This window comes from Leptonychotes weddellii, chromosome 16 (genome assembly GCF_054177405.1).
Source record: "Leptonychotes weddellii isolate Sample4059 chromosome 16, ASM5417740v2, whole genome shotgun sequence".
NCBI lineage: Eukaryota > Metazoa > Chordata > Mammalia > Carnivora > Phocidae > Leptonychotes > Leptonychotes weddellii.
The window spans coordinates 35,835,942-35,854,572 of record NC_138384.1 but is presented as its reverse complement, the minus strand read 5'-3'; the positions used below and the strand labels follow the sequence as shown (position 1 = coordinate 35,854,572).

General features: G+C 43.4%; 1 protein-coding gene across 1 annotated transcript in view; it reads left to right on the top strand.

Moving 5' to 3' along the window:
- CEP89 (centrosomal protein 89) overlaps positions 1 to 18,631 on the top strand; it is a 67,644-nt gene that overhangs the window by 36,743 nt on the left and 12,270 nt on the right. Inside the window, exons 10-15 of the mRNA XM_081807892.1 lie at positions 684 to 739; positions 1,956 to 2,172; positions 5,252 to 5,367; positions 7,550 to 7,730; positions 15,145 to 15,312; positions 15,939 to 16,080. Coding sequence (XP_081664018.1) covers positions 684 to 739; positions 1,956 to 2,172; positions 5,252 to 5,367; positions 7,550 to 7,730; positions 15,145 to 15,312; positions 15,939 to 16,080 — 880 coding nt within the window. The remainder of the gene's footprint in view (positions 1 to 683; positions 740 to 1,955; positions 2,173 to 5,251; positions 5,368 to 7,549; positions 7,731 to 15,144; positions 15,313 to 15,938; positions 16,081 to 18,631) is intronic.

Genomic DNA, 18,631 nt, shown 5'->3' with positions numbered 1-18,631 from the left:
GGGAGGAGGGGAGGGAGGGAAGGAAGAGAGGGAGGGAGGAGGGGAGGGAGGGAAGGAAGAGAGGGAGGGAGGAGGGAAGGAAGAGAGAGAGGGAGGAGGGGAGGGAGGGAAGAAGGAAGGGAGGAGGGGAGGGAGGGAAGGAAGAGAGGGAGGGAGGAGGGAAGGGAGGGAGGAAGGAAGGGAGGAGGGGAGGGAGGGAGGGAGGAAGGAAAGAAAGAGCACAGCGGTACAGGTGGGTGGGAGAGAAGAAAGGAGAGAAAGAGAGAAGGAAGGAGGCCGGAAGGGACGGGTCAGTGGAGCAGAAAGCGTGCATTGGGACAGATGGGAGAGGTGTGCAGGGATGGGATGGTGCTGCATCGGAAGCCCAGATTTCCCAGGCAGGCAGCCCCGTGTGGGCTGGGCTCTTGGGGTACAGACAGGACAGCAGTGGGGGACGCTCCTTTCCTGATGCTCTGCAGCTGCAAACTCTACTGTAGAAGGGACGATCAGGCAGATATGGGAAGGTAGTAAGCAGTGATGTTTTAGGCAGACTTAAATGCTTCATAGTTCTCTGAAGAGCTGACCCCAGGGAAGTCCAGTTCTGTTGGTAGTGGTGAGAGCGCCAGGTTTTTGTTGATTCTGCCTTGTTCACCTCTGTTTCATGGGAATGGCCTCTGGCAGCAGAGCTCACTCTCATTACACAGGTGGACAAGGCTACATGGGTGTGATAGATATGTCCCATCCTTTCCCTACTGCTCATGTAAGTGGCCAGAGATCTCTGGAATCAGAAGGATCCAGAGAGAACAGTTTGGATTTCCTGGGCTGTCTGGCTGGCAGGGTCTGTTAAGTCCCACAGCCTGCCTTTGTTACACTATCCCACATACATGGTGCACATGATGCAGTTTTGAACCTTTTCTTCTAGATTTTCTGTTGGACACTTAACTTTGTAAGAGAGTGAATTAATCTTATACTAATTAATTAGCTATCAAGCCAAGTAATTAACAAATTAATTTGGTGCTTCTTCTAAAACAGGGTTCAGGAAACATTTTTTGTAAATGGTATTTAGTAAATATTTTAGGCTTTGTGGACCACGGGGCCTCTGTTTGCAAAACCTCAGCTCCGCAGTGGTAGCAAGAAAGCAGCTATAGACAAAGTGGAAATGAATGTCCGTGGCTGTGTTCCAATAAAACTTTATTTACAAAACAAGCAGCTGGCCTGCGGGCTTTAGTTTGCCTGAGCCCTGTTCTGTAAAAGAGCTGTCAGCCACTGGGGAGTGTGTCTGAGCAGAAAGGTAAAAGAGAAGTTCCTTGGCATTGTTAAGCTAAACGGATATAAGCATAAACGTCTAAGAGCTGGGAGAAGAATATTTAGAAGCATCCGAGAGTAAACATTGGCAGCAAGGTTCTCACGGAAGACCAGAACATGTCACAGAAGCCCACTGAGGGCTGGCTAAGAAAAGCAGGGAGGAAGGAGGCCCAGCAGGAGTGCCATAAACACACTGTTGAGGAGGGAAAGCAGACCCCGAGGCCTTTCTCAGTCCTGCTGGTGCCGAAGGAGCTGTCCAGACTGGTGGCTTCACTAGGAGAAGCTTCTGGTGATCACAACGGGGCAAAATCAGGAGACTCCAAGCCCTACCCACACTGACCCCTTCCACTCCCAAGTGGGCTTTAATTAGGACGAAAAGTTCTTACATTTCTCTAAGAAGCTCCAATTTATCCTCCGAAGTCTTTAAACAAAGGAAAAATTGCGGTGTTCATAGGCATCTCTGCTTTTCTTTTTGACCTGCCTTTATCTTTTCTTTCCTATCTAAGTATTTGGCACTTACAGAAAAGTGTTACCAAATCAGGAATTGAGCATTTCATACCTGAGGCTCTCTGTCCCTTGTACTCAGCATCATGGTTGTCTCCTGGTTTCCCAGCAGCCCGGGAGCTCCTTGAGGGCAGGCACCTGGCGCCGGTACCTGCTGTTCCTGTGAGACTTCACTGGAAAGCTACTGACCTTTGACTTGAGGTGCAGCGGCAGCGCTAGAGCTAAGAGATGGCACCACGTGTGTATGTGTGTGTTACGATTCACCTCTGTTTTATTTCAGGAGGAAATGAGGATGTTCAGGATGCGAGTCCAGGAAGTGGTGAAAGAAAATGAAGAATTGCACCGAGAGTTAACCAAGAGTTGTCCTGTTACCAGTGAGGAATGGCAAGTGGTGTTGGGTTTCTGGTATTTTGCTAACTCAAAAGAAAACACAATAATAGAAATAAACTTTATGAAATCATCAAATACATTTTCTTTAACCAAAATATTTTCAGGGAGAGTTTCTAAGAAATTAACAAGGTACAATGACAATGTAGTAAAGAAATTAACAAGGTACAGTGACAATGTAGTAAACTATTCTCAACTTGAATTTTAAAGAATACGTTTAAAATTCTAAGTAGGTTTTTAAACCTGAAATCCATCTACGTACGCTCCCCATTTTTATATTCCGAGGTTGTATTTCTCTAGGGCAGTTTTCTCATCCCAAACCTGTTGAGCCACATCCTTTTTGCTCCCCTGTGACTCTTCCCAGGGCTTTAGACCAGGAAGCTCAGGATGGGGTCCTGTACAGCTAGCCCCCGTCTGCCGTGCCCTTTCTGCGGCCTCCAGTGTCTGACGGTGAGTGCGGCCTCTCTCCTTCCAGCTGCTGGCGCTGCTGCCTTGCCCCAGAACGCCCCTTCCACACTCTTCCCCATCCATCAGGCCCTGCTCACCTGGCACTGATCGGATGGTGCCGGTCTGTAGCTCTCCCTGAAGGCAGAGTTCTTTGCTGCCGTGTCTCAGCTTCTGACACAGCCCTAGACCCACGCCCTGTCCTGGTACCTGCGGTGCTGTGCCTACCCGGGTATCTCCACGTCTGTCTCACCTGTCCTCCTTGATGAGCTTCTCAAGGGCAGGGCCAGGTCCTGTTCATTGACACGGCAGCAACAGACGGCTAGTCAGTGAGTATGAGCAAGCAAATGTCTTAGTCAAAAGGCAAGGTCCAAGCACAAACTATTCAGATTGATCTTTTTCTCCTTGGGTAGCTATGTTATATTTAGTGACTTTTAACATGTCTTAACATCACTGAACAAAATTAAAATGTTTTCCGTGTGTGATGTCCAGGAATTTAGAATAGGAGTCAACAGCATTAGGTGGGTTCTCCCTGATGGGATGGGTACTGCTGTACAGTTGGGATTGGCCTGGGCAGTTACTGGATCTTAGTGCACTGTGGCTTCCCCTGTTGAACTTGGATTTTCTTCTGTCAGGGCTCCTAGCATGCTTCCCCTCGAACCCCGGAAAGCGGGTCGGTTAGACTGCTTCCAAGAGCCATCCAGAAAACGGAGATCTCAGATCCTTCCTCTAACCTTGTATATAAATGCCAGTCAAACCTGTTTACTTCTCTATAAAATCAAAATAAATAAATAAACAAAAGACCTCACTTTCAAATCCGCATGTGCACAGTGTTCCCCGATCCTCTTTATTTGGGTTTGCACTTGGCACCCTGCTGTAGTGTGGCCCGGGCTGTGGGTGGGGAGCCATTAGGTCTGTGTGGTGCCTCCAGCGCACCCCCACCCAGCCGGCCTCCCCCCTTACTCTGAACTCACTGCCCTCCAGTTGGGGTGTGGGGGTTCCTGGAGGCAGACCTCTGGCCACCCCTGAGGCCCCGGCACTTGTGCCCTCCCGCAGCCCCCTGTTCCTGCACAGGTGTGGGTGCCCAGACACTCGGGCACACCAGCTTCACACTTCAGTCGAAGCTGTCCCCTCAGTTTCACATAATTTCTCCTTGAACTTCTGGGCTGCAACTAAACTCTGCATTTCTTTTCCTGACTTCCTCTGACCAACTGGGATACCTCATGCTTAATGGGCCTCAGTTTCTCTACCCATAAAATGGAAGAGTATTAAACTAAATGTGAGGCTTTAACTTTTTTTTTTTTTTAAAGAAATAAGAGAATCCCTTTCATTTAAAAAAGAAAGAAAAGGTGGAAGGATTGGTGGGAGGGGAAGAAAGGAAGGAAGTAGGGAAAGAAGAAAAGAAGAGGGAAAGAAGGAAGAAGGAAGGGAGGGAGGAAGAAAGGAAGTCCTAAGAAAGTCCAAAGTGTAGGGACGCCTGGGTGGCTCAGTCGATTAAGCATCTGCCTTTGGCTCAGGTCATGATCCTGGGATCCAGCCAGTGCATCAGGCTCCCCGCTCAACAGGGAGTCCGCTTCTCTCCCTTTCCCTCTGCCCCTCCCCGCTGCTGGTATGTGCTCTCTCTCTCTCTCTCTCTCTCTCTCGCTCTCAAATAAATAAATAAAATCTAAAAAAAAAAAAAAAAAAGAAAGTCCAAAGTGTAAACAGGAGGAAGTGCAGCTGTCTTCCGAGACGGAAATGAGGAGACTGGGGCAGGCCAGCCCGGGTGAGGGGGTGGGGGGCTCCCGCTCCGCACAGCAGGGTAGCTCCCTCCCCATCGTGGGTGCGGTGTTAGCAGCCGCGGCCCAGGAGCCCGTGGGCAGCTGCTGTTGGAGTGACGTCATTGCTATAGCCGACTCCTTTCATCTTTTTGTCTCCTTCCTCCACCTCACTTTTTGAGTTCAAAGTGAAAATTGTGATAATTTACTGGTTTACCATTTCTTTGAATGGTTAGCATTTAACCAGATTTCTAAAGGCCCCTTTAGCTCATTCTAATTGGAATTTTTGATCATGAAGTTTGAGCTGGGCCGGGATTGACTTTGCACCCTCTGTAAGGAAAGGGCAGTTTTGGTACTTAGTATGGTTTAAGAAATCAGCCAGAGGCTTTTCAGAGAGTCATTGTTTGGGGGCAAATATGCTATTGATTATAAGGGAGTACTTCTCAATTAAAACGGGAACTTTCTAAATTCTTCTAATTTCCTACTGGCTTCAGAATAGTCCAGTGGGTGTCAGGATTGGAGGTTTATACATGAAAGAAGATTGACCATTTGGCAGTTGTGCAAGCTGGGTGTTGTGTTGTGTACATGAAAGTCTATTATCCGATTCTTCTCTACTTTTGTATATGTTCGCAGTGTTACATTTTAAAAAGTTATTGAAGCAGTTTATAATGCAAATGTTATCGCTGTCCTCCTCCCCTCCCCCCCCATTTAATGCGAATGGTAGGATTAACTGTGTGAGTGACGTGTATAGCATTAAAACTTGTCCAGATATTCATGACCTGCAACACATCAATTGCGCTCCTTTAGACTCCGGAGTGTCTCTGTAATCATTCAGTACCTGAGTGGCAGTATTTAATTTTGTAAATCAATTGTAGGCGTCAGCTTCAGACTCAGGCAGAACTGGTTTTAGAGGAAAACAAGTTGTTGATAGAGCAGCTGGAGATTCAGCAGAGAAAAGTCAAGGACACCCACCAGGAGCGTCTCCAGGAAGGTGAGCTATCTTTCCAGCTTCATTTGACACTGGTGCCCCCACCCCCCACCCTGCTCCTGGTAGGGACCCCTTCAAATTACCAATGGAGGAAATCACGTTTTCTAGAATGTGTTCCTCTTTACCGAAAGGCAGCTGTTTATGTTATAACATATCCAATCATGACCCAAAGCACATTGATTGCTTTCTCTTAGACTCTACCGTGTCTTTCCAGTTATTCCATTTATCTTATAAGGCAGATGTAGATGACCCCTTTAGAGTCAGCAGAACTGGGTGTGGGGGGGCTAGTGCCACGTAAGTGGAAAAAATATGTGAGGTGAATATTTGAAACAACGCCAGGCTCGGTTCCTGAATATTTGTTACGTGAGTAAATAAGTAGAATGAATTCGCTCTCTGAACAGTTTCTTTGTGCTCTTGTCCTTCCTTCAGAGCTGTGGGTGCTGTGACAGGCTATCTCCCTTCCATACCTTCTGTGAGCACCCCCCTCTCCCCATGTGTCCCTCCCAGCTCCTAGGAACCTCACAGCATGTGGCCGTGGGCTTTGAAGTGGGCCAGATTGAGTCATTTCTTCCACTTTGGTTAAACCCCAGATTTATGAGCACAGAAGGTAGTGGCATTTTCTTCCTTTTGCTTTACTGACTTTTCTTTTCCAGTGAAGAATAATATAGCACAGGAGGGCAGAATATAAGTGTAACCTCCCCTTTCTGTTTTCCCCTCTGCTCCTGATTATTTAATGACTGCCCTGTAACACCCTGGGCACTAAAGCCCCCGCTGCTGCTGAGGTCACTGGGCTGGCTCTTCATTTGTTTCCATGAGCCAGCTCATGTGGAAAAGTGAGAGTGTCTGGGGGCGCCTGGGGGCTCAGTTGGCTGAGCGTCTGACTCTTGGTATCAGCTCAGGTCATGATCTCCCAGTCGCGGGGTTGAGCTTTGCATCAGGCTGTGCGCTCAGCCCAGAGTCTGCTTTAAATTCTCTCTCTCTCCCCCCACCCCCACCACGCCCCCAGCCCCCTTTCACCCTCTGTCTCTCTCAAATAAAATCTAAAAAAAGTTTAAAATAAAAAGTAAATACAAATAAAACATCAGAGTATCCAACAGGAGTTTCCTTCACAGGACTTCCCCTTAGACTCTACGTGGCACAGATGTATTTGCTTTTACTCTGGCATTACTTGGTGGTGGAGGAGGAACAAAGCCTCCTGTCTTTGTTTTCAAAATCAGAGATGGCAGGGAAAATTAATTTTGTATTTCCTGAGCTTAATTTCTTTAAATGTTGCAGATACGAACAGGTATGATGCTGGTTCTGGTCATGTAGAATGGCGCCAACCTTTAGGCCTGTATGATTTGATCCAGTCAGCTGCCTGTCCTATTTTCCCATTTCCCAGAAGGAGCTATTCATTCTGATCAGCTAAATCTTTTCATAGAGTAGAAGGATTTAAAATTTATGCTCTAATACTTCTAAGTGCTACTTTCAATAGATGTCCGGGAGGTATCTTATCATTACATATAGGGTGTTGCCCAGGGCGAAAATATTTATGATTTACTTTTAAACATAACTTAATGAGGAATGAGAAGAAAAGTTGGGCCATATTTGATGTCGTTAAAGACTTGAAAATCTTGCAGTTTTAGGAACAACATCATGATGCTGCACATCTGTGTGTTGTGACTTAAGGCTTCAGCCTTTGGAAAGTCCGTTCCTTGAAGGCTAAAATCCTGTCTTGTTTAATTAACATCATATATTAACAGTGATATCAACATATTGAGCCCCAGTAAGAAAGTCGATATTCAGTAAATGTTTAATATAGGGACAGTAATTTTTTTTTTAATTTTTTTTAAAAGATTTCATTTATTTATTTGTCAGAGAGAGAGAGAACACAAGCAGGGGGAGTGGCAGGCAGAGGGAGAAGCGGGCTCCCCGCTGAGCAGAGAGCCCAATGCAGGACTCGATCCCAAGACCCTGGGATCATGACCTGAGTTGCCGGCAGATGCTTAACGGACTGGGCCACCCAGGCGTCCCAGGACAGTAATTTCTAAGTACAAGGTTTTTGGTATTAATTTATAAATCTCCAGAAGATTTTTTCAAGATTATTATTTATAAGCTGGCTCTCCTGGGTATTACCTAGTAATCAATAATCATGTTTTCTTAAGTCTTCTGTACCAAGTCTTTATCCATCTCGTTTGTTTTTCAGTTTCTAAACTGACTAAACAACTAATGCTTCTGGAGACTAAAACACAGAACCAAAAAAAAGAACTAACTGAAAACAAGGAGCAGTTGGAAATTTTACGTACTGAATGCCAGGACCTAAAAACACAGTTGGATGGTAAAATTGCAGTGAACGTTCATGCTTCAATTGTAAATGAATTAAAAAGGTAAGGATACAATGTCTTGTCAAGTTTGAGTGCATCACCATGCGTGTGGTTTTAGGTGGAGTAGAGAGAGGTTGCCCGTCTTCTTCTGAGTCATGTAGCTACACCAGCAAGGGGTCTGGGACTGAGAATCGTAAATCTATTATTACTAAAGGACACTATGCCTGTCCTTGAGGGCCACGGTCTGCACTTTGTATATGATTTCTTTTCCCCCTTCTCTTCCAGCCTTTATTGGTTTTAGACCCAAAGATAATTTAAAGTAGTAGAACTGGAAACCTGGATATCCAGTAATAGGGAACGGATTAAATGAAAGGATACAACCATAAAATGAAATGCAATGCAGCCATTAAACAGGATGTCACAAACGAATCTTTTGGGGAGTTTGAGAAAATATATATTTTTAGGTGAAGAAATTAGATGACAAAACCTATGTATAGAATGATCACAATTTTGTTTAAAAAGAAAAAAAGTGTGTATATGTATGTGTATTAAGGTAACCAACCATCCCAGTTTTGCTTGGGACTGCGGTTTTCCCAGGATGTGGGAATCCCAGTGCTAGAACTGAGAAAGTCCAAGGCAAACTGGGATGAGTTGATCATTCTAGTGTGCATGTGTCTTTATATATGTAATTATATATATGTATAAATACATATACACACTTGTATGTATATGGTCACACACACATATACCATAGGTACATAGAAAAAAAGACTGGAAGAAGGGAAAGATATTAACCAAAATTCTCCTTGGCAGGTGAAATTCTATGTATATCTGTAGTCAATGTTCTCTAGAAAAACAACTGTTTTTCTATATATAGGGGATGTGTATAGATATTTCTAGAGAGAGAGAGTTTAAAGAATTGGCTCACACAGTTATAGGGGCTGGCAGATCCAAAGTCCATTGGACAGCCAGCTGGCTGGAAACTCAGGCAGGATTTCTGGGTTAGTCTTGAGGCAGAATTCCTTCTTTGGGCGACCTCAGTTTTGGCTCATAAAGCCTTCAGCTGATTAGATGGGGCCCACCCATGTTATTAAGGGTAATGTTTTACTTAAAGTTCAGTTGCTTATAGATGTTAATCACATCTACAAAATGCCTTCACAGCAGCATCTATCTAATATTTGTCCAAACAAACTGGGCACCATAGCCTAGCTAAGTTGACACATAAAATTAAAAATCAAGGGGCGCCTGGGTGGCTCAGTTGGTTAAGCGACTGCCTTCGGCTCAGGTCATGATCCTGGAGTCCTGGGATCGAGTCCCGCATCGGGCTCCCTGCTCGGTGGGGAGTCTGCTTCTCCCTCTGACCCTCCTCCCTCTCATGCTCTCTGTCTCTCATTCTCTCTCTCTCAAATAAATAAATAAAAAATAAAATCTTAAAAAAAAAAAAATTAAAAATCAAAATGGGTAATTTAAATTTTCTTTGTGTTTTTTAAAAAATATTTTACATGTGTAAAATGAATATGAATATGCATTACTTTTGTAATGGGGAAATAATTTTTTAAATGGTGAGGCTTTCAGCTAAGATGGTTGACGTTGGGGAATAAATGAGTTGGTGTATGTGAAGTGCTTAGTTTTGGTACTTTAGTAAATGCTGGGGATTCCAACTACTGGAACCCAGTGTTTTGACTGTACTATTACACGCTGTCTGGGCCAGACCTGTACTTTACTTTCCTATTCCAGTAGAGGAAGGAAATTTTTTTTGAAGTTCTGTTTGTCTTAATGATTTTATTTCCCTCAAACACCCACTCCTGTGGCTGATTTTTTTTTTTTTTTTGTGGATGTCATAATCACATATTCTTTTTTATTTTTTTAAGATTTTATCTATTTACTTCAAAAAGAGAGAGTGAGTAAGCGGGGGAGAGTGGCAGCAGGGGAGGGAGAGGAAGAGGGAAAGAATCCCAAGAATCAACACGGGGCTCCATCTCATGACCCTGAGATCATGACCTGAGCCGAAACCAGGAGTCAGACGCTCACCTGATTGAGCCACCCAGGTGCCCCCATAACCACATATTCTAATGGCCCCCTAGATGTGAGTATAAAAGGTATAAAATCCTTCAAAAGGAAGCCACTGATGGGAAGGCAGTGGAAGACATGGTTGTTGAAAAGGCAAACATGTCACCAGATCTCTTGTAAGTGGAAATCAGGTGAGGAATGTTGTGGTGGAGTGAGCTAGAATAGGGATGGAAAGCCTTTATGCCAGCTTTTGCCAGGAGGCTTTGGGCTCAGAGTTGACGGGTGGGGTAGAGGATAGACAGTAAGAGTGGACGTGGACAGTGTTGACCCTGATGGTTCTCTATTGGAAGGTGCAGTGATTGGTGAGAGCATCAGTAACATGGGAAGGTGGCATGAGTCCATCAGGGATGGAATATGTGAATTCAGGGAAGTCTGTAGAGGCAGACAAAGTAAGGAGACTACTACAGACGTGAGGTCAGCCAAGGACACCTTGGAGTTGGGCTGAAGGGAGCCGGAGGGCTGCAAGGCTTCAGTGCACCTGCCCTCTGGTTGCCTCCGTTAGGGGGGCTCCCTTCCCACACTGATAGGGTAGTAAGAGATGTGCCACGTGTGCAAGAGTAGCCATTAGTTAGCAGCCAAGCAGCTGTGGAACTGGTTCCCCCAATGGGGGTGAGTCTGAGGAGGACTTCGGGAAAGAGTGGGGACACAGGCAAAGATGAGGTCATGAGAAAAAGATTTTTGTTTATATAGAAAAGGGTTAAATTGAACCTGTGCTCCATGAGCTTCTAGGTATGGTGCATGTGTGTTGTTTCTCCTTTTCTGGTTCGGGGCAGTGCAGATCATAAATATGGAGTGGCTTCTCCATTTAGTCTGCTTGTTCTACCTGTCGGCAACCTTGCCTGGGAGGAACTGTGACCCCAGAAATGGCAGGAGGTTATTTTCCAAGTGAAGTGTCCAGTTGACTTACAGTTGTACTGGTGGTCACACCTGGAAGCTTCAGTTGTTCTTTGCTTTTACTGCTGCTTACAAAGGTTGAGCCTACTCAGGATGGGTGGTGGGAGAAAAACAGGGAGTCATCCTACTTAAGAAAGTTAGCAAACTTGTTTAGGGAGAGCTAAGTGTTTGGGGGACTAGTGGTATCTATACAAGGGAAGCCTTCCTTACCCTGGCTTTTGGGGCACGGAAGGGGCTATTCTAAAGTGAAGCCGACTATTCACATAACTCCTCTGTGTAGACAGAGTCCTGCTCAGCAGTCAGTGATATGCCTGCTCAGGGAGATGTCAGGGCAGAAAAGCAGTCTCCTTACACAACACACACCAAATGCCAAGTCCTTCATCCTAAAATAAGAACAGACTCCTAGGTGTGAACAAATGACAAGGATCATTGGGTATAATGGGAAAAAAATGCAGTAAAAGAGGGAGACCTACATAAGCACAGAAACTCACTTCAAAGAAAAAGATAATATAGAGAACTCAGAATCTAGAGAATAAAATGCCGTAAAAAAGTTCAATCATTAAGAGCAAGATTAGAACTGATTATCAGAATCTAAAGAAAATTCAGGAGAAGGGCTAAAAGACAAATTGTCAGTTCTGCTAGAGCATAAGGAAACAGACAATTGGGAATGTCACCACCAGCAGACCTACATTAAAGGCAGTTCTCAAAGAGGGTCTACATTAGGAGGAAGAACATAATTCAGTGCTGGATGTATGGGAGGCAAGGTAAACTAGAGTAAAAAAGACACAGTAAATATGTAAATAAATGTAAATGAACATTGATTCCATAAAACAGTAATAATATCTTTTGGGATTTAAAAATGCATAGAATTCAAATGCACAACAATAATAGTATATAATCAGGAAAAGGGTCAATGGAGTTTGTCTTCTAAAGTCTTTATATCATTCTGGAGAGGAGAAAGGTGTTGATTCACTTTATAGTTTGAAAATACACATGGTGAAATTTGTGGAAAGAATGTAACTTCTAAACTAGTACAGGGAAAAAATGATTTTTTTTTTTAATTGGTCGGAATGAGGGCAAGAAAAGATAGGACAAATGGTAAAATAGAAAATGCAAAATGAAAAGATTTAAAGGCAAATATATCAGGAATAGATAACACCAAAGAGGCTAAACTTAAATTAACATATGTTAAGTAGAGCCCTGGGGTGTTGGATGGTGAGCCACAGTAAGACCGCAAGGGAAAGTGAAATAGAAAAGTTTGTACCCACAGGTACCTGGAGGGGCCACGTGGGGACGTCAAGGCAGGGTGCCTAGCGCACATGAGGGTCAAAAGAGCAGGGTTTTAGCAAGCTTCAGGTCTCTTACTTATGGGGCAGTGAGGGAAAGTCCTTTGGAGGTGGGGAAGAATGCTCGTTACATGGAGGACTCATACCAGGAATGTACATTTACCTGTGACCCTACGGGCTGTGACCGAAGTCCTGTGGACAGGGGAGGCTCGCTTCAGCTCAAGGCCTCATGCAGGCCGGACATGGTGGGTTCCAAGGCAGAGATACTATTGAGTGTGTAGCTCAGCTCTCCAGGGCAACTCTGTGCTGCCTTTAAGCTATACATCTCAATCAGAAAGACACAGACAGGTCCAAGGTGAAAGGGCAGAAAAAGCCATACTACCAAATACAAACCAAAAGAGAGGTGCTGAGTTCCATTAATATCTGGCAAGACAGATGACTAGGTAAAAAACACTACTTAACAAAGAGAATCAGTTGATGGAGAGAAAAGACTCTGTCTACCAAGTAGATGTTTAAATGTGTGTGTACCCACCAGAAATAAGTTCCTATCAATACATTTGAAAATTCAGGTGAAATAGTGATATTCCTGGAAAAACATAACTTCCCAAAACTGACTCAAAAAGAATACCTGAATATTCCTTTAATCATTAAAGAAATAGAATCCAAAGATCGTTCCTTGAAGAAAACTGTAAGCCTAGATACCTTCACCAGAGTGTTCTAAAAATACTCAAGGAGGAAATAATTCCAGTCTTACATAAACCCTTCTAAACAGAAAAAGAGTTAATGCCACCTAATTCATTTTATAAGATCAATGTCACTTTGATATCAAAACCCACCAATTATAAGAAAGGAAAATTACTTTTCATTTTCACCCATGAATCTAAATGTAAAAACTTTTTTTTTTAAGATTTTATTTATTTATTTGAGAGCAAGTGAGAGAGAGCACAAGCCAAGGAGAGAGGCAGAGGGAGAGGGAGAAGCAGACTCCCCGCTGAGCAGGGAGCCCAACATGGGGCTCGATCTGAAGACCCTGGGATCATGACCTGAGCCGAAGGCAGATGCTTAATCGACTGAGCCACCCAGACGCCCTTAGATGTAAAAACTCTTAAAGTATTTACCAAAAAATGTTCTGTTTCTTCACCTATATGGTAATTATATGAGGGTTTGTTATAATTATTTATTAAAATATGCATTTATTTTTTACATACTTTTCTATATGTGTATTTCACAATTTAAAAAATTTTAAATCAATGGCTTTTTACCGGAAGAACTAAAATCAAAAGTGATCAGTACAGGTTTCCTCTGGGGAACCTGAGGAGTAGAATAGGAAACATTTTATTTTTAAAAGATTTTATTTTAAGCAACTATTTTGGGGCTCCAGCCTGGCTCAGTCAGGGGAGCGTGTGACTCTTGATCTTAGGGTTGTGTGTTTGAACCCCATGTTGGGTGTAGAGATTAAATAAATAAATCAAGCAAGCAAGCAACTATTTCTTCCACCAGCTATTAACTTTTTTTTTTTTAAACAAATTGCTTTTACCTCTTTGTTTGTTTTGCTTAAGAAATATATTGTTAGAAATACACCTGAAGTCCTTTTTAACCACTCTCCTTAGTCCAATATTTATCCCTGGCTTTCTAAAAGGAATCACTACCATAAACTTGGAATTACATTTCCAATCTGTTTTTTATTTCCACATGTTTCTATAAATGACATATGGCATTTTTTTGGTGTGTCTTAAGTTTATATGAATGAATTCATGCTTTTAGTATCTTGGACTTTTACACTCAATTTTTCAAACATCTCTCCATGTTGAAATAGCTATTAGAGTTTATTCTTTTAGCTTCTGCCTGGTGGTATTCCATCATATGAAATACTACATTTTACTTACCTTAGTGGAAGTTTAAATTGTTAATAAATTTGCTCCAGTAAGTAGTGCCACAGTAAGATTTTGCGTATGTGTCATCAGAGTTTCCCTACATACGTATTTAGAGGTGACACTGTTGGCCCACAGGGTAAGTGCGTTTTCTAGAACTTAACGTATTGCTCTCTGAGGTAACTATGCTGGCCCACTGATACCTTCCCAACATTCTCTATAGCCCCACTTGCTTTTCGTTGTGAACTTTTCTTTAGTGATTGAATTGGTACCAGGTGAGTACATTACTTTGGCAAAAATATGTTTAAAGAAAATTCTAAAATCAAAACAAAAGACAGTGAAGAAAAAAGATAAAGACCTCAGTTTCATGGTTTTTATCTAGATATGTCCTCCGCTCTTTGACTAATTAGTAAACTAGAAAGTAATGGAAACTATCTGGAAAATCCCTGCCGGGGTGCTCAGGGAGCCAACCCAGGCCAAAGTCACTGAAATTGTCTGACTAGTGAGGCAGACCCACACACATGCAAGCTGCGCCCATTTGCCGGCCAGCAAGCCTGGTAGTAAGGCCCATGCGGTACCCAGAGAGACCCTCCTTTCAGAATTGGGCAGCCTCTGTGCGCATGGCTCCACCTGTTCGTCCTGGTTATTCCATGAGAACTGACCAAGAGAACCAACGAAGAAATCACTCTTTCCTCAAGCATTATTTTGCCAGAACTATATATTGAAATTGTGTGCCCTCCTTGTTCTTTTGTTGCTTTTATCATAAAAACATAGAGTTACTTTAGTATGACATAAAATTTGTTTTAGCATTAGGATTTGGGGGAGGCAATTATAACTATGTAAAAAATGAAGCAGTCTTAAATTCTTTCTGGAATGGGGCGCCTGGGTGGCTCAGTCGTTAATTGTCTGCCTTCGGCTCAGGTCATGATCCCAGAGTCCTGGGATCAAGCCCCGCATCGGGCTCCCTGCTTGACGGGAAGCCTACTTCTCCCTCTCCCACTCCCCCTGCTTGTGTTCCCTCTCTCGCTGTGTCTCTCAAATAAAATCTTAAAAAAAAAAAATTCTTTCTGGATGGAATATAGGGTACAAATAAGAATATCTATATAAAGGCATAAGCAACGGTTATGGGCAGGAAAAGCGTTAGATCATTACCATCAAAAAACTGTGTGCCCAGCCCCTAGGATTTGCATCCCAGGCCCTTTGAGAGGGGATGGGCAGCGTTTGCACGGGGGCCTTCATAGACCCCCGCAGGCTGGTGGGCTTTCGGGCTGGGCTGCCCCTGGCTTGCCTGGCAGCGGCAGCCTCTTATTAGTTTCAGTGTGCTGGATCCAAGCCTGTGATGTTTTTGTCCGCCAGCCAGTTGCAGAAGGAAGAGGAGAAAGGAGGTGCCGAGATGGAAGAGTTGATGGGAAAGTTGGCACTGCTGCAAGTGCAGAAACAGAGCCTGCTCTTAGAGAAGAACAGTCTGGCAGCTAAAAACCAAGCACTGGGAGCCGAGCTCGACAGGGCACAGAAAATAAATAGGTTTTTATCTATTTTTTCTTAAGCTGTTTTGTTTTGGGGGGTGGTTAGTATTAAAAAGAAAAAATTAAATATTCTGTTTTATTTTCTTTGTCTTTTCTTTTTCTAATATTGGCTATAAAATGGAAAAGGATCATTAAGATTACTGGGTATCAAAAGAAAACTACAGTAAAGGCTCTTCTGTTGACCAGTGTTAGCCAACATTTCTCAAGTCTATAGTTCAATTATAGTTGATAGTCATAATGATGACCCTAAGACTCTGAAAGTCCTAGAAGTTCTTTCCTACACATTTCCCAGAACTTGGCTTTGGGTAACTGGACTCCTTTTTCAAAAGCATCTTTTAGAGCACAATCCAAAAAATGAATGGAATAATACATACAAAGTAACCTATTAACTGTGTTAAGCATTTTGTGATACCTGTTGACTTGATTTGGAGTCAATAATTATGCATCACTTAAAATTAAACTCATTTACCTCTTCTCACCCTAAAACTTAATAGAAGATTTAGGTTGCTGAAGAATACATTTAAGTACTAACATACTTGCTATTTTTACAATGCAGATATTCACTATGTCCTAGCCATTCAGGCTAATGAGTTTTTTATTCCACCATTTGGGGGAACTCTCTAGGAGGTCTCAAAAGAAAATTGATGTCCTCAAAAAGCAGGTGGAAAAAGCCATGGAGAAGGAAAGGTCTGCTCACCAGTACCTGGCAAATCTTGTCAGCCTGGCAGAGAATATAACCCAGGAACGCGACAGTCTTATGTGTTTGGTAAGCTCCCTCACTTTCTTCAAGTACACTGAAAGTTAATATGTAAAGGTAATTTTAAGAGCATTTTCTTGAGATGCCTGGGTGGCTCAGTCAGTTGAGCGTCCGACTCTTGATTTCAGCTCAGGTCATGATCTCAGGGTCCTGGGATCGAGCCCCGTGTCAGGCTCCACCCTCAGTAGGGTTACTGCTTGAGATTCGCTCTCTCCTTCTCCCTTTACCCCTCCCCCCCACTCTTCTTCCCTCTCTCTCTCAAATATTTTTTTTAAAAAAGCATTTTCATTACAAAATTATCCATAAAAATCTTCATCTTTTTAAATTTTAGCTGCACATTTTCAGATTCTCCAAAATTTTAGCTTTCAACCATGGAGGAAGAACATTTTTGAAAGACAAATAACCCAGACTTTTAAATAATGGTAAATGATATTTTAGAAGGTAAACTAATGGAATTAGTCCATTTAACCAAATAGAGCCGTGGTCATCACGTGTTTATTACACATGCATCTTCATATTCTCTCTGTAAATTACACATGCATCTTCATATTCTCTCTGTAAAGTTGACTTAATGTGTTCCCTGTTTGAAGATGAAACAGAACCATAGGCAGGTTAAATAGAGTTCATCCCATGTTGCTTCTGGTAGCCCTGGTCCTAAAGACAGAACTGAGTGGATCACTGCTGCTCCTAGATGATGGAGCACTGCCCGGCCAGCAGGAGCGATGCCGCCGACATGATTCCTGGCATTTTCCACACTGATTTTATTTTATTTTATTAAACAGTTTAATCCTCAAAGTTTCTCTTTTTTTATGATTTTATTTATTTGAGAGAGAGAGCACGAGCAGGGGGAGGAGCAGAGGGAGAAGCAGACTCCCTGCTGAGAAGGGAGCCCTGACATGGGGCTCCATCACAGGACCCCGGATCATGACCTGAGCTGAAGGCAGACACTTAACTGACTGAGCCACCCAGGCACCCTTTCCACACTGATTTTAAAAGGTGTCAGCTGTAGGGCTGCGCAGTGAAAGAAGACAGACTCCATGCCAAGCTGGACGCAGTGTAAAAGCCCAATAGAATTTACCACAAAATAGGAGTTACATAACAGTATCTCCAAGTGGTGAAATTATAGGCAATTAAAAAGAAATCTTGCTTACTTGCACTTTGTGATTTTTCAACTTTGAGCACGTACTGCTTACATACATTTAAATGTTTGTTTAAGCAATGTTGCAAATCTCTGGTAGCCTAGGACTATAAGTAATAATTTAGTGGAGGTCATGACGGAGGAGACCAGAGGACTTCCTGAGACAGTTGGAAATTGGCAAACTTGGAATCACTCAGCCCCTTCTCCCAGATGAATGGTTTGGGGAGTCTGTCAGGATATGGTACAGGCTTATTCACATCTGCTAGGAAGACATTCAGCTCCTCCATAGGAAAGTGGACATAGGCTTTTAGCTATTGTTTATATAAGAGGAAATATAAGTAGCACACAGCTCTTGGGGGAATATGTGATCCTTACTTGTAATAAAAGATGCTAATTAAGCCAATCTTGAGATACTGTTCTGTACTTACAAGGTCACCAAAAAAAAAATTTTTTTTTTTTTAAATTATAATAGTTGTTGGTAGGAGTGTGGTTACATGTTAGTGGTGATTTCTAAGTCCTTTCTGGGTCTTTCAGAAGCACTGTGACTCAGACGCAGCATGGTAGGGGCCTAAGCATGCACACCCCCTGTCCTAGCAGCCCCCGTCCTGAGAGGTCACCAGCCTAACCCGTGCTGGACTCGGGCATTTTCTGTAGCAGCACTGAGCACCCTTTTCCTCTTCAGCCATGCCTCCTGGGCCTACCCACTGGAATAGCAAGACTGCAAAGCAGAAGTTTGCTAGAAAATGGAAGGTGCCAATCGGCTCAGTCCTCTAAGCAGACATTCATGGGCACCCAGCTGCCACGTGTCAGTACCACTCTAAGGGCGAACCCAATTTGTAGGGCAGCACCCTGCAGGCTCCCCCAGGAGGCAGGCCCTGTACCTCCCACGTGGGTCAGTGATCACCCAGGTTTCTATGATGAAGTTGACATCCTCCCCAACCCTCAGATGGTCTCTCTTAGGCCCACCCCTCATATCTGTGGGCCCAGAATGGGAATATAAATGGGAGCCATATACTATTTGTCCAAATACTTAGAAATTAAGCCAACAATCTGTTAATGAAATGTGTTCTCTCTTCCTGCCTTGACCTTTGTTATTATGGCCTGAAAATGAGGCTTGGGTTCAAAATCCTTAGACCCCCCAGATGTGGGGGGGCTGCTTTCATCCCACCTTACCTCTGCCCACCACAAGGGACTTCTGTGTATATACAGACACTGCTGTCCCCTTGCCCCTGCAAGCTCCTTGTACCTGGGAGCCCCAAGGTCAGCCCCTCTAGCTGGGGTCCAAGGGTGGTACAGCTGCTTCTGGCCTGCCCTGGGACTATGGGCCAAGCGTCCCAACCTTACCTATCCTGGTCTCCTAGACCTTAATTAATTAATTAATTAATTGATTTTTTTTTTAAAGATTTTATTTATTTATTTGAC